General features: G+C 34.1%; 1 protein-coding gene across 1 annotated transcript in view; it reads right to left on the reverse strand.

Annotated features, from left to right (window-relative positions):
- Positions 1-16,201, reverse strand: part of LOC136265341 (uncharacterized) — a 143,937-nt gene that overhangs the window by 39,210 nt on the left and 88,526 nt on the right. Inside the window, exons 22-27 of the mRNA XM_066060181.1 lie at positions 15,035-15,325; positions 11,504-12,769; positions 10,225-10,524; positions 7,927-9,192; positions 4,021-4,320; positions 32-1,306 (exon numbers count right to left, since the gene is read on the reverse strand). Coding sequence (XP_065916253.1) covers positions 32-1,306; positions 4,021-4,320; positions 7,927-9,192; positions 10,225-10,524; positions 11,504-12,769; positions 15,035-15,325 — 4,698 coding nt within the window. The remainder of the gene's footprint in view (positions 1-31; positions 1,307-4,020; positions 4,321-7,926; positions 9,193-10,224; positions 10,525-11,503; positions 12,770-15,034; positions 15,326-16,201) is intronic.

Consider the following 16,201-nt stretch of genomic DNA (forward strand, 5'->3'; position numbering starts at 1 on the left):
AATTAACAATAGTAAACAACACGGTACAAACCTGTTGCATATCCAAGTCTTCCAGGATGACCATAACTTTCAGAACTGGTAATTCCAAAGATGTTAGCTGTCATTAGTGCTTCATTATTACTGTGGATAATTTCAGCTACACCTTCTGATATAGTCACTTGTGTAGCATATGCTTCAGTAGTGTGTCTGATTTTCATTGGTACCCATACTTGCGTGTTTAGCGATATATTCCTTCCTCCTGATATTAAGTGGATCATATCAGGTTGATAATATTGTGCTAATACTATGATGCTAACATAATGTCTGTAGCCAGATCTACTTGGGTTACGAATTGTGCTGATTGAAAGCTTATTAAAGAATTGGAGTGTATCAGGAATAATCATCATCATAGGATCACCAATATAATCACGCTCATCATATCCACCTCGACTAAACTGAGCCACTAGTACTGGTTTATTTGAATGAATCACACAATATTCATGAGCTGATTTAGTTATACTATAATATTGTGTTTCATTGATGGTGTGAGATTCATTGAAATTATTACAGTAAAGATCAATCTCAGTCAAGTTATGTGATGCTAATATTCTGATATAGTAATATCTCCTGGTAGCTAATGGCATGGTATAGAATACTCTACCCCAAGATGTAACTGGTGGAACTTGTTCTATCGGTGTGCCAGAACAACAGAGGCTCACTGGTATCTGAGTGGCCTCATGACCACTAAACACAGATACTTGTTTATCTGTAACAATTTTACTTCCAGTCAAATCTCCTGTCGATCTGATATAAAATGTTTGTAATCTGTTGATAACAAATGAGTATTCCCTGCCAGTGTAGAGAGTGTTACCAGTGTTGGTGGTAGTTGTTTGTGTGACTGTTAACTTCATTGTTGTATTGTCCTCTGTACCAACTATCAGTATTGCACTTCGATAAGTTGAACTATATCCAGGTACTGATATCCCATAATACACATACTCTGGTATCACACTTGATCTTTGGTAGGGTATTACAAAAAATGTTTCACTTAAGCTACTTCTTTCATTTTGACCAATCACAGTCAGTGCATCACTGTCAGCTCTTATGTAAACTCCTTTGTATTGTCTATCGTTACGGAACACAGCCACACTGAATGGTAAATTTACAATAGTCTCGTTACTACCATCAACAACTCCTGCATAGTAAAACCCTGCCACTGGAGCCTCAACTGTAAAGCTCACTGGTGTAGATATTGTATTCATCAATATCACTGATAGTTGACCACTGGTATAATATCTGAAGTATCCCAAGTAGTATTCACCAATTGCTGTGTATATGGGAACAGCACCATAAAACTACATTTTTGATCATACAATTAACAATTAGTTAACGATGTCAAGAAAAGTTTAGGATGCCATGCCATCTTACAGAGACAATGCACTGATTAAAGCTGATTACGTTTTACATGTGAAGTCATTGCATAAACAGAACATTACATGCTGTACCTTTACAGTAAACAAGAATGAAGATAAAGGAGTCAGATAAATAATTAGCCGTGTTTATTGTGTTCTTTCAGCAGCACAATATTGTAACAGGCAAATAAATAAACCATTTTATGGTATTCACTGCATAGTGCTTGCTTACTGTTGTTTGCAATGCCATTACATGCAGTCATCCACCTGAGTGAGATACCTGGATGAATTACAGATGCCATCTTGTCCTTTTAGAGAGTGAAATTACAAGGTTTAGAAATTTTGGCACACTCAACTTTGTTTTTTATAATGTTGTCTTTGTTAATATTGTGTCAGAAATTTACCATGTAAACAAACCAAAACTTGAATTGCTTCAATTGCACATTATACTTTTAATGCTAATTTGATTATTAATTATTATCTTATTGCAATTTAATGTATGTAACTGATTTATAGCAAATTGCATTTCAATAAGATATAATAGGTTTTGTTAAAAGGTAAACAAAAAATGTTTATCTTTACAATTATTCTGCATGTTGATGTTACACATTAACCAAGCCCCAAAGCTTAGTAGAGAGATATCAATATGCCATACCTGTTTTTAACATAATATGCATTGCTAACCTGCATCCTGTAAAGCCAGCAATTTGTATAAGTAATCACATGTTGTTGTTTTTTTAGTGCAATTAATTGTACAAGTAATAGTCAAATTTGCATGAGGCAAAGCCAAGTACAACTTTAGCTGTTACGAGTACAATTATTTCAATAATTACATGAAGATATGTGCAATTGCCTGCTAGTCACATAGTGACCACCCTTCACACTCTGTAGTGCACATGAATGTAGTTAAGCATGACCATAACCTCTAACTGATGATTGCATCATTCTCTAGCACTTAAAAGGCTTATTGATCTGATTGGCTACATGTGATGACATTAGTTGTTGCACTTGAAAGGCTTCTGTTGTCAGCTTATTTGATTGGCCATTGATTATATTGCTTTATTGTTGGCTTTAGTGATTCTGTTTCATTGGTTGTTTTATAGTGCAATTACAGAAGCAAACCATGTTATTTGGGATTAGTTGCACTCCTACCATTAGAACAAATGTAGCTACTTTTTCAGACTTGATTGTACAGTATGTACTTCTAACTTGCAACCATTTGGACTTAATCAGCTTTGTGTCTGCCCTTTTCTCCTAAATATTTAACCAATTTATGGCAAACTAAAACACTATGTGATTTGGTAATTAATATAATGATCAAATAACTATAGGAACTTATTGAGCAATATACAAGATGTAAGATTTCAAATCATAAGAAGGCTGAATCACTTTCAGGATACAGTCAGGGATTGATTATAATCAGCCAATATTGCCTTTTTATTGTATGAACATTGTAGATGTCATTCCTAACCTAGGTTATCCATACAATGACATTGGGGTGCAGTAGTGGTGCACTTTATAATGTTGAAATGCATTCTTATGCAAAATTCCATAATATTGTGAACTCTTACTTCAAACACATAGGTATACTTAATATAGTGTAGACTACTTCCATTTAACACAGGTGGAGTATAATCTGGATAATCAGCCATATCAGACTTCTTTTAGGGAATAAATGTTCAGAACAAATTGTATCACCATCTGATGACTACCAAGTCATTTCATTTGCATTTTGCCTAAACACAAAACCAACTATTTTCACACCTCCCATAATCTGCCAAAAAAGCTGATGGCACGTTCACTAATAATTTTCAGGAGGGTTATTTGTGAAACTTACTATACTTGTTAAGTGCATGATGACACTGAGGTGGGAGAGCATCATTCATGCCTACCACATTTTCCAAGTGATTTGGATATCAGCATTCAGTCAAGTAAGTAATGTCAGTTGAGGAAACAACAATCTTAGAGACGTTATGTGTGGCTATCATTATTAATTTATCTGTTAGATTTGCTAGGTTCATTATGACTTGGCAGTATTACATGTTAGACACATGCCTGGCAAGGAATCAAGAGCATACTGACATTTGTGGTTTGTTCTAGTAGCCTTTTGCTTCCATTCTACGTAGCACGAGCTTGCAGTAACGATTTCAACTATATGTATTTAACAAACAGGTGTGTAGTGTAATGCACAATTAACAGGCAATATACACTTAATAACCGGAGTTTACAGTACAGTTAGTGGCAATATGCTATTCTGCTCATCATACATAAATAAAACTCTGTTGATGTGGTTTGTGGCAATATGCCATTCAACTCTTAATTGTAACAATCATACGTAAGCAAACTTCTTTGACAATTGACATTCAATTTCACTAGCTTGCTTGAAAAACTTAAGCAAAACATTCCCTTTGTTAATTTTGTGTATCCTATCAATTTTGATGATTATACAACCTTAATTAGCATGCCACATATATCTATAACATTGTTTTGATGTACTCCGGCAAACTTAATTGTTCATGTGAATAATCACTGCTGGGCTACTGAAATAAATTACTCAAATTACATTATTAAAGTATGAGACTAAAAACACTGCATTTCTGCTATGAGTAATGATAGTATAATAACTCACTCTTAACAGTTACTACTCCAGAACTGCTATCACTAGATACTACATTAGCGGCATCACATGTGTAGGTACCCATGTCAGATAACTCAACACTCATTATTGTTAGTGTACTATTTTTAGTGATAGGATTCAGCAACATCTCTGATATCAAATACTTCATAGTGTCATCCTTATCCACTGGTTCTCCATTAAAGTACCAACTGATGGTAGGAATTGGTGAACCACTAGCTTGACAAGTGATATAAACTGTGTCTCCTTCATTCATTGTCTGATTTATCATTTTAGGGTTAATAGATGGAGCATCTTTGTGTAAATGCAAACAAAATGATGTTATAAATGGATTTAAGGAGTACATAACAATACAGAAAAAATATTGCTTGTGCTTGTGCATGTGCAATTGAGTTGTGAGACCATAACTATGATTTATTCAAATATACTGTACAATACAAAATTACAAATCAGAGTTAAAAGGTAGAACATCAAACTGTAATATGTCTCAAAACACAGCTTACTAGGGAGTAAGATAGGCTTAGTTTATTCTTTTCTCATACTTTACTAAAACCATTATACAACGCAAATGTATAACTGATTTTCTTGAACTTTGGTGCATTTTAAGAATGTACTGCACCAAAATCATGTACCAAGTTTGGCACAAATCTAATAAACAGTCATAGAATTACATATAATTATTTGCATTAAAAGGCCAACTTGTTATCACACATACAGGGTAAACTGCTTATGGGAATAACTTAAAATTAGTCTGTTTATAGGTTAACCATCATAGCTGAAATCCTTTGTGGTTTAAAAGAAGTCACATTGACAGCTGTAGAGTTACAAAGCAAAAACCAAACGACTATAAATCGCAGGGTAGAAATATCCTAATACAACAGGGTGTGCATAAAATTTAATGACAAAATAAATTACCAGCATTCGAACCAGGGACCTCCATACTGAACACCCAAATTCACCTCACTTAATTTCAACATTTAAAATGAAATTTCTAGCTAAAATCTATTCAATAGTGAATGTTTATAATTTCATAGATCTATCAAATTGAATGGAAAATCTAGAACAGTCTTTCTATGTATGTTCTACACATTAGAAATCCTCAAAAATGTGTGTTTTTTTAGAGTATTACAAAAGGTAATGAAATAAACTCTGCAATACCATATTATTAAGCTAGGCATGAGTAACTAATCATTTATTGTAAATTAGCAAAAAAATTATCTGTGTTTTTATACTCTAGGGATGCAGCGATTATGCTGGCATAATTTTGGGCATAATAGGTATGTGTGGAAATCAGGAATTATGTTAGCACTTTGAGGTGATTATAAAGCTTTAACAGTAGGAAAATCTGCTGATTACACAATTCCATTAAAAAAGATTGAGGTACTCTAATAGAGCAGTCAGAAACTCTAATAGAACAATCACTGAATATTATTTACTCTAAAAAAGCAGTAACACTGAAACGAAGTACTCTAATACAGCAACCAGCTAAAGAATTCAAGACTATTGGAAGCTTATATCAATGAAAAAAGTCTAATAAAGCAATAAACTGTCATTATTAGCCAATTATGGTGGCATACGTTTGGGAATAATGGGCAATTCTCAAAAGCATAATAGTTGATTTTTTGAGCACTGCTCAAAACCATAATGCTCAATTTTGGAGCATAATAGCCTCATGCCTAACTTAAATGCTTTGCACAGTAATAAATAAATAATGAAATAAATAAACAATGTAACTTCTCTAGTATTCCACTAAATCAAAGCCAATATTATAGTATTATGGACCGATCGGTGGGGTAATACACTTCAATAAAGACCCACTCATACTGATCGTTATCATTATAATCATAATAATAAGTGTTATGCTAGCAAAACTTGTGATAACAGGCTGGAAATTGTATTCTATCACAAAAGATGCAGGATTTGCTTTGTTAAAGTTTGAGCAAATGACAATTTGCATGATACTCTAATAGAACATTCACTGCAAAATAAAAATTCTAATAGACAAATAGTACAATCATACATGCTTATCTAACTTGGAGGCAATTTACTTTGTTATAAAACACTATTGCAAATATTTTATACAAGCACAAAATTATAGAGCAACTATTAGCTAATTGGTTATTGCATAGCTAGCTTTGGTATCAGGTTGGTAGTTTTTCTGTATTGGTGAAGCACTAGTTTGTCTTACATCAGCGTCATTGTATCTGTAGATAAGAACAATGATTTGTGTAAAAACAAACCTTGAAGCCAGTTTATGGTTGGTTTTGGGATATTTAAAATACAAATAGAAGTGAAATCCAGCCAAGCTGTATTAATGGTGCAGTATTCAAAAGCCTGTGTGAAAAAAGTTGTGAAACCAAAGTGGCAGCCATGAACTGATTTTAATGATAATTAGTTATAACAAGTAGAAGTAAAAATTAGGAATTTTAAGGTGGATTAGGGATCAAAGAACAAAACTGACTGAATTAGGGATTATAATTATGTTCACTAGTATATCTGCAGGTATAGGTAACCTCCTTTGTTTCACAACATTTTAGCTGTTCCCTTGTTTCCCTGCTTTTTTGCTCTTTGATCCCTAATACAGCTTAAAATTCCTAATTTTACTTCTGCTTGTTTGTTTACTTCTTTATAACACAATTATGATTACTGAATCCACATGTACCACATTAAAAGAAGGAATGGCACCAGGAATTCCATAAAATAAATTTACGTCTGAATGTGCATCCCAATAATCAATTATGCACTGAAAAGTAAGGTGGCTATTACGTTTTGTTTGCAGCTATGCTCTGCTCGTAACACAGCATTACAAATGAAGAACAGCACAAGAAACTTCTCTGCAATGAATCTAGTTGCTACGGAAAATGCGGACAAAGAGCATGCATAGCCAGAGGGAAGCAGTATTGCACTATCACAAATTGACACCCTGCTTTGTCAGTGAAAAGAACTGGAACACAAAGGAGGACAAAGGTAAGTCCATGATATGTGCATTGTATGTACTGCAGTTGGCAAAAAAGCGTGTCTCAGGATGAAGTGATGTCAAGCAGTGAAGAAATCAAATATGTAGCCTTATCCATCATTGAGTTATGCTTGGCTGAAGGCATCAATTAGTTAGTTAGTTAGTTGGTCAGAATAAAATTCTGGAAATTACATAGAAACTTGTTGAAAGAATTTGGGGTCACTCTGAAGGCATTTTTGGGCTTGGCTATGCCTAACCAATAATGCCAAGCTTTTATAAAGGAAATTTGAGGCAGGTTTTAGGGTGATAAGTTTGGACAAGAAAGCCCAAAACTGCATGATCCCTAATATACAGTGCTACTGTACTGTATGATAATGACTTTTGTGCATTATTAAAATGTATTATCATTAACATCATTGCAGCCATTTCATAGCTACCACCTTTGATTTCACAACTTTTTTCACCCAAGCTTTTGAAGGCCACACCTTTTTATACAGCTTGGCTGTTTTTGTATGGATAATATTATCAGGAATGACAGCATCAGCAACAGGTTGTGTCCTACAATTATATTCCCTGGTTTACTGGAGAAATGGAAGTATTAAGTTTCTTGTTCAAAGAAAGAGTAGCAGTAAACATTAAACTATTCATCAAGGAGCTCTCTTACATTGAGTGCAAAAAATATGCATATAATTGCATATTATGCTGGTTTGCTTTCATGCAAACCATTAATGTAAGGAGAAATGATAAAAGATTAAAATAAATTCTTGTATTCAACCTGGGGCATGGCTAGCCTGCATTACCTAAACAAGTGATGAGGTTTGGCTAAAGAGCTAGTAGTTACCTTGTATTTAGGTAATTCCTACCAATATAATTGACTTTTTACTTGTTATAAGAGAGAAATTATTCTAAATTCAGATTTATGGCTTTAAAGTTACACAACTAACCTCTAAAATCACCAGATCGACCTGAATGACCATAACTCCCAGAATCAAAAAATCCATAAACAGTAATTGACATTAGCGCTTCCTTGTTTGAATGCACAATTTCAGCTACACCTGATATATTCACTTGTGTAGCATATGCTTCAGTAGTATGTTTGACTCTTATTGGCACCCATTCCTGTGTATTTAGTGATATATTGCTTCCTTCTGATATTAACTGAATCATTTCAGGTTGAAAGTATTGTGCCAACACTATGATGTTAACATTCTGCTCATAGGCTGATTGAGTTGTATTAAGAAAGGAGGAAACTGGAAATTTATAGGAATACTGAAGTGTATCTGGAATTATTGTCATCATAGGTTCGCCTTTACCATCTTCATCAAAACCATGACTGAACTGAACTACCAGTACTGGTTTATTAGAATAAACTACACAATATTCTTGACATGACAAAGTTTTGTTAAAATATTGTCCTTCATTGATGTCATGCGACTCCTCTAAATTGTTACAGTATACAGTAATTTCAGTCCAATTATGTGATGCTAATACTTTAATAGTGTAAGATCTCCTGGTAGCTAATGGCATGGTATAGAATACTCTACCCCAAGATGTAACTGGTGGAACTTGTTCTATCAGTAGATCACCACAACAAAGGTCCTGTGGTATCTGGGCTAACTCATGACCACTAAACACAGATACTTGTTTATCTGTAACAATTTTACTTCCAGTCAAATCTCCTGTTGATCTTATATAAAATGTTTGTAATCTGTTGATGACAAATGAGTATTCCCTGCCAGTGTATAGAGTGTTACCAGTGTTGGTGGTAGTTGTCTGTGTGACTGTTAACTTCATTACTGTGTTGTCCTCTGTACCAACTATCAGTATCGCACTTTGATAAGATGAACTATACCCAGGAACTGATATCCCATAATACACATACTCTGTTATTACACTTGATATTTTGTAGGGCATTGCAAAGAAAGTGTCACTAGTACCGTTTGCTTCATTTTGGCCAATGACAATTAGTGTATCACTGTCTGCTCTTATGTAAACTCCTTTGTACTGCGTATCATTATAAAATACTGCTACACCAAATGGTAAGTTCAAGATAAGTTCACTGTCACCATCAATAACACCTGCATGGTACCATCCTGCTACCGGAGCATCAATTGTGAAGTTTACTTGTACAGGTAATGTATTTATAAATATCACAGCAAGTTGTTCATCACTTAAAATCTTAAAGAATCCCAAGTAGTATTCACCAATCACTACATGTATATAAATTGATACATGAATAAATCTATAACCACTTTGATCAAAGCAAAGAAAGCTATGTAGTTATATTTCATGTGTAGCTCTACAATCATTTCTCTGATAACTCTGTGATCATATCACTGATTACAAATGCCATATTAAATGAGCATACTCAAATTATGGCTGAGCGATACTGCCATTTTAGTATCACGATCGATACTAAAGCCACTATTCACGATACTGAATAGTTCACGATACTTACAAATAAGTCAAATCATAGCTGGTGCCACATAATGTATTGCTCAGCATTCCTGCAGGAAGTCCTTATAGGTGATAGCAAACTAGCCACTATCATCCTTGTTTACAGTAACAGTTATTGTAACACGTGCTTTGAGGTTGTTATGGTGTTCACACCTCTCTGCAGGGGAAACCAGATGGGTGGACTTTATCATTTACAAGGATTCTTAACCAACTACTGCATAACAAATGGGTTTTTAAATGACAGTAATGTACAGGCATGGTATCACGATAGTTAATAACAAAATATCGCGATATCGATACTTTAAAAATATCGCGATATATCACTAAAACGGTAGTATCGCTCAGCCCTAACTCAAATGCTATCATACAGTGTGGTAGTACTGTATAGTAGGGATTTCCTCAAACAAAATGACACCCCCAAAATTATGCAACCAAAAATATCTAAAAGCAGCTTTACCAAGGGTATAATGTCAGATCTGTATAAACAAGAAACCCCTTGTACAAAATTAATTTATATACAGAGCTCTGATTGACTAATCTAATACAAACACACCCTTACTCTAATAGAACATACAACTCGTGTCAATATACTCTAATAGAACAGTCACTTATGCTGCTTTAGGGTTCAGATAATCAAAGTTTGGGTATAATTGTGGTCCTACTGTACTACCATATGTTCCGTACTATACAGTATTGCCATACTGTATGATAATACTACATTATTAATGCATACCCAATTGAAATGTTCACACACATACAGTACTTGGTTAACATACAGTACTTACCATTAACAGTGAGTACTCCAGAACTAATCTCACTAGAAAGTGTATTAGCAGCATCACATGTGTAAGTACCAATGTCAAATAACTCCACATTCATTATCTTCAGTGTACTGTTTTTGGTGGTGGGGTTGAATGACAACTCTGATATCATGTACTTATTAACATTTGTCTTCTCCACTGGAGCACCATTGAAGTACCAACTGATGTTAGGAATTGGTGTACCAGTAGCTTGAAAGGTGAAGAAAGCCATATCTCCTTCATTCAGTGTCTGATCAATTACTTCAGGAATGATAACTGGAGCATCTTTATCATATAAATCAGAACATAAACAATAGCATACATATGAACATGCATACAGTACATCCACAATGTACTTAGACTAAGGTACCATTTATCAACCAACACCTATTGTTACATAGGCGTAGGAAGCAGGAGGGCCAGGGATTTCCCCCCTCCCCCAATTATTTGGCTTAGTTATTTCAAGTCATCTCTTAAGTTTTCACTGCTTACTTACCACCAATGTTTTAAATTACTCTATAATTCACCTTCCTATTTAATCAACAATCCATATAGAATCTATGAAACTATCAACTTGCATAGTGATTCCTCAGGAATACTTGAAGGGCTCCAGTAAAAAAGGCAATTAAATGCCATAAAAGCAAAATTCAGATAACAGTGTCAAGGTACTCCCTATGGGCTGGAGTGTTTGATGCTGCAACAAAATTTGCCAACAGTGAGTTACAGAACTTTTAACCTAGCAGCAAAACACACCTGGAATAGCAAAGGCCAATAACATTGTATCATTGTCACAAATCTTCGCATGCAAATAGCCTTTCTGGAGTTTAGAATAACTAGCGAGGCTCTGTTGATGAATTTAAACAGCAGCGCCACAAAATTTTTATTTGAGTTCTTATAACCAGTGCTATAAATTTTAAAGGTGCCTATTTGAGATATTGTCTGCATAACGTTCAATTGCAGTTTTCTCTAGATATACTAAAAGCATTGAAAGACACACTGAATAATTGAACTACATTCCTATCAAAACCACAAACAATAAACTTTAGTGTTTTGCATTATTATTTTCAGAAGGATGGCATAAGGAAACCTCACACTCTTTAAAAAGGTGACATCACCATGCACACTGCATAGCTACATGAGCAGTGCTGGTGTTTAATGCTTGGTCCTTCTTCCTGGAATTAAAATGTTTAATATGGAGACGGTCCTGCATGTAGAGCAGGTACCAATGCTAGTTACTATTATATAGATCTATTATGTCACAAACCTGTTACATATCCAAGTCTTCCAGGGTGACCATAACTTTCATAACTGGTAAATCCATATGTGGTTACTGTCATCAAACCATCCATATTAGAATGGATAATTTCAGCTACACTTTCTGATATAGTCACTTGTGCAGCATATGCTTTAGCAGTGTGCCGGATTTTTATTGGTACCCATTCCTGTGTGTTTAGCGATATATTCCTTCCTCCTGATATTAAGCGGATCATATCAGGTTGATAGTATTGGGCCAACACTATGATGTTAACATAATGTTGGTAGCCAGATCTACTTGGGTTACGAATGGTGGTGACTGAGAACTTATTGGAAAATTGAAGTACATCAGGAATTATCATCATCATAGGGTCACCAACACTATCTTGATTACGACCATGACTAAATTGTACTACTAGTACCGGTTTAGTTGAATAAATAATACAGTGTTCTTGTGATAATGTTTTGGTATAATGTTTTCCTTCATTGATGGTTTGAGATTCATTTAAATTGTTACAGTGAAAATCAATCACCGTCAAATCATGTGAAGCTAATACTTTAATAGTGTAATATCTCCTGGTAGCTAATGGCATGGTATAAAATACTCTACCCCAAGATGTAACTGGTGGAACTTGTTCTATCAGCATGTCACCACAACAAGTGCTTGTTGGTATCTGGGCTAATTCATGACCACTAAATACAGATACTTGTTTATCTGTAACAATTTTAGTCCCTGTAAAGTCATAGCGTGATCTGATATAAAATGTTTGTAATCTGTTGATAACAAATGAGTACTCCCTGCCAGTGTATAGAGTGCTACCAGTGTTGGTGGTAGTTGTTTGTGTGACTGTTAACTTCATTGCTGTACTGTCCTCTGTACCAACTATCAGTATTGCACCTTGATAAGATGAACTATATCCAGCTACTGATATCCCATAATACACATATTCTGTTATGACACTTGCTCTCTTATAAGGTAGGATAAGGAATGTGTCACTATATTGATTCAATTCATTTTGACCAATCACAGTTAGTGCATCACTGTCAGCTCTTATGTAAACTCCTTTATATTGTCTATCATTTCGGAACACTGCCAAACTGGATGGTAAATTTACAATAGTCTCATCACTACCATCAACAACTCCTGAATGGTAAAACCCTGCCACTGGAGCATCAATTGTAAAATTTACTGGTGTAGATTTTGTATTCATCAATATTACTGATAGTTGTCCACCACTAAATATCCTGAAGTATCCAAAGTAATACTCACCAAGTGCTGCATTTGGCATCAAAGTTTAAATAGTAAATAGATATTATGTACAACATTAAAATAAATATAAAGAATTTTAAAAAATGCGAAAATCATTTTTATACTTGTGTGCATAATATGTTTTGATCTTAGTTTTGATTTTAGGAAGATATTTAATATCCACTAAGAAACCTGCTGGCAGGTTCTTAAAGTGGTTAGGACTGCTAGCAGAAAGACCTTAGGTCTCACTTTCGATTATTGATTTGCTATACTCTCCCAAGCATATTGACCAGTCACCCGATCCAACCACTTCATTTATTTTATAAACATGGCTAAAATATTTGATTATGGGAAGTACAGCAGAGTTTAATATTGTAACAATGTCTGTTAAAATGCAGAAATATGCATCACTAAAATTCTGTTTAGTACACATACGTTTTTAAGCCTGTTCATTTTCACTAAGCTGTAGACAGACTTCACTAAATATCTAAATGGGTAAGCTTCTTTGCATTATCAACAATGTGGGTGTGTTCAGTGTTCACTTGCATATTTGTAATCGTACCTGATCTTCATACTGCAGCAATTGATAGACACTGGTAAGGTAACTTGTCAATCTCCTTGTTGACACTACCTTCACTAGCTACCCCTTTAAATACAATTTTATAGGAAGCAGCGATAAAGTGCAAGCTTTGATCTATTTGGTAAAACATGTTCAGTCTTCCAGACTAATTTCAATAGTGTGTGATGATTTTAACATCAACATTTAATATAAACTGAGATATAATCCAATCTCACAATAATTCCACCTCTATTCTCATATAAAGTATCCCCATTATCTCTAAGTTGGTTAGAGGCCATGCCCTCAGGACTTCATGCTTTAAAAAACCCAGTTTAGCCTCGATTTTTAATCTATGGATATCCTTGTGCTAGGTCTCTGACCGACCCATACAGAAAATTTTGTAATTGTTATTTTACTTAATTGTTTGGTTACCTACCTTTACTACTGGTTAGCAAAATAATTGACTTAAACAGTAGCTATTTACCATTTTAAGCTATACCCTACATATGTAGTTAGACATAAAAGGGGTCTATAGCCTTTCTAATTTCCATGACAACTCCTCATGTTTTAATCTATCCCTCTATAATTACACCAGGCATGTTTGGAGTATATTGTAACCAAATTTCAAATTAAGTTATGGATTGTCAAGTATATGCAATTGGAAAGGCTATAAGATCCCTTTTCACAGATCTGGTCACATTTATAGTGAACTATCTATTCCATGTTCAAACAAACCTGCTGTTACAAAAAAAATGCAGCAATATAACTATCAACATAGGGCTAACTTGCATTTTTAAAAAGTTTGAATAAGTGTGCTAATAGACCTCCACTTAATTTAATATGACAAATAGGATACTCCCCATAATGGTTTTGTAGTTCTTGACTTTTCAAACTTGGCTAGGTTTTCCTTTAGAGACATGAAGGTGGAAGAGAGTGCCATTAAGGCTAATTAAAAAAACAAATTGATGTTGTACTACTTCTAAAAAGCAGGCACCCACGTAATTAATATCATCCCATTCTAGCTAAATAAGCAATTAATCAACCATGTATATAAATAATGTTGTTCTGGTTCTAAGGCACTAGAACTACAGCGTAATAAAAGTACTTTTAGTACAGTAATTTATATATACTAAAACTAAATCAAAATTACAAGGTGTTTTGGTTCTAACACTAAATAAAACTAAGGAATTTTTTGGTTAAAAAACTAAATCTAAAAACCTTGAGAACATCTAAAAACGAAAATAAATTGAACTTTTGGTTCTAATACTAGTACTAAAATACAAAATCAAACCACGCTAATATTAATAATCAGATCTGTAGATACTATAATTTAGCATATTTCGTATTCATGGATTATTTTGTAATTTGGTAATTACAAAATAAAAGAGCTGGCAGCTAGCATCAGTGGTACAGTGGTTAGGAACACTGCTCTTCAGGCTGGAGGTCTGTGGTTCAAGTTCCCATTCTGACAAGCTTTTTTTTTTCATTTTTTGTATCTTTTGGTGTCATATTTTTTCTAAGTTATAATGGTAATTTACCCTAACAGCTTTTTTTGTTTTATACATAGTATGTCTATTGTGTTTTCTCAGGAAAATTGTTTTTAAAAACCTTGAGGCTACCGTTCAGTTTTATTCACTTAAGTACAGGACACACACCCTTTCTCCTCAAAGATGTTATTTCTATTGTGATTCACTTCCAATGTGATGAGTATGTATGCACATTAATAGACTTACTGTTAACATTCAGTGCTCCAGAACTAATGTCAGTAGATGCAAAATTAGCAGCTTCACATGTGTAGGTTCCATTGTCTGATTGCAAGACATTCACTATTGTTAGTGTGTTGTTCTTAGTAGCAAGATTTAATGACATATCTGATATCATATACTTGATAGTGTTATTCTTATCCAATGGAGCACCATTAAAGTACCAACTGATGTTAGGAATTGGTGTACCAGTAGCTTGACAAGCAAAGGAAGCTGTGTCTCCTTCATTCATATTCTGATTTGCCACCTCAACACTGATATCTAGAGAAATGATCATGAACAAAACAACTTATATTTCTAATATTAAAATACTAATACATTGATTGGTACTATGCCAATTCTTGACATTACTTTAATTTGAAGATGTTACTTTTCTAAAATGGCACTTTTTCACAGCCTGTCCTGGGCTGGATCCAGGGTTTGACAAGGGGGGGTGCACCAAGCTAGTAGGTATATAGAGCAGGGCTGGCCATTTTGCATGATTATCGTTTCTTTTTATGTTTGCAAGTCAACAAAAATTTTGTTTTCTCCATTAATTTTATTCTTATCTATATACAGTACATAGAGTAATGACTATTGAAGAGAAACAACTCTATTTTGTAGTATTTGAAATTTTCTAAAACCTCAATAGTCTAAGAATATTGCTTTGGACTTCTAATACAATGCACATGCACTGTAAAACATTCTGGTGGTTAAGGATTTCAGGCATTTTGGTCACTGCTTCACTGATACAAAAACTTCCATCCAATCGTATACTGATACCCAACAGTGAATTTCACTACTAGGTTTATTGTACTACATGACAAAATATTGTTCTTTCCTATGCCAGCAAATCAGGACTCTGTGTAAATGTTGATAAGATTCTCACCAAACTAGGTATACATTTATGAACAAATTAAATGGCAGTATGGTTATGCGATTGCATGTTATTAATATTTTAGAAGTTTTATGAAGTAAGTAAAGAAATTATAAAGTTTCTGATGCCTCTGAAAACAAAGAAATAAAACGAAAAATGTTTGAGGTTATTATGTCATAAGGAGACTTTTTATAATTGATACGTGGATTGTTGAAAGCAGAATTTAAAAATCCCCCTATTTGGAACAAGGTGCATGGAGCAATGTATGAGTAAAAATCATA

Source organism: Dysidea avara, chromosome 1 (genome assembly GCF_963678975.1).
Source record: "Dysidea avara chromosome 1, odDysAvar1.4, whole genome shotgun sequence".
Classification (NCBI taxonomy): Eukaryota; Metazoa; Porifera; class Demospongiae; order Dictyoceratida; family Dysideidae; genus Dysidea; species Dysidea avara.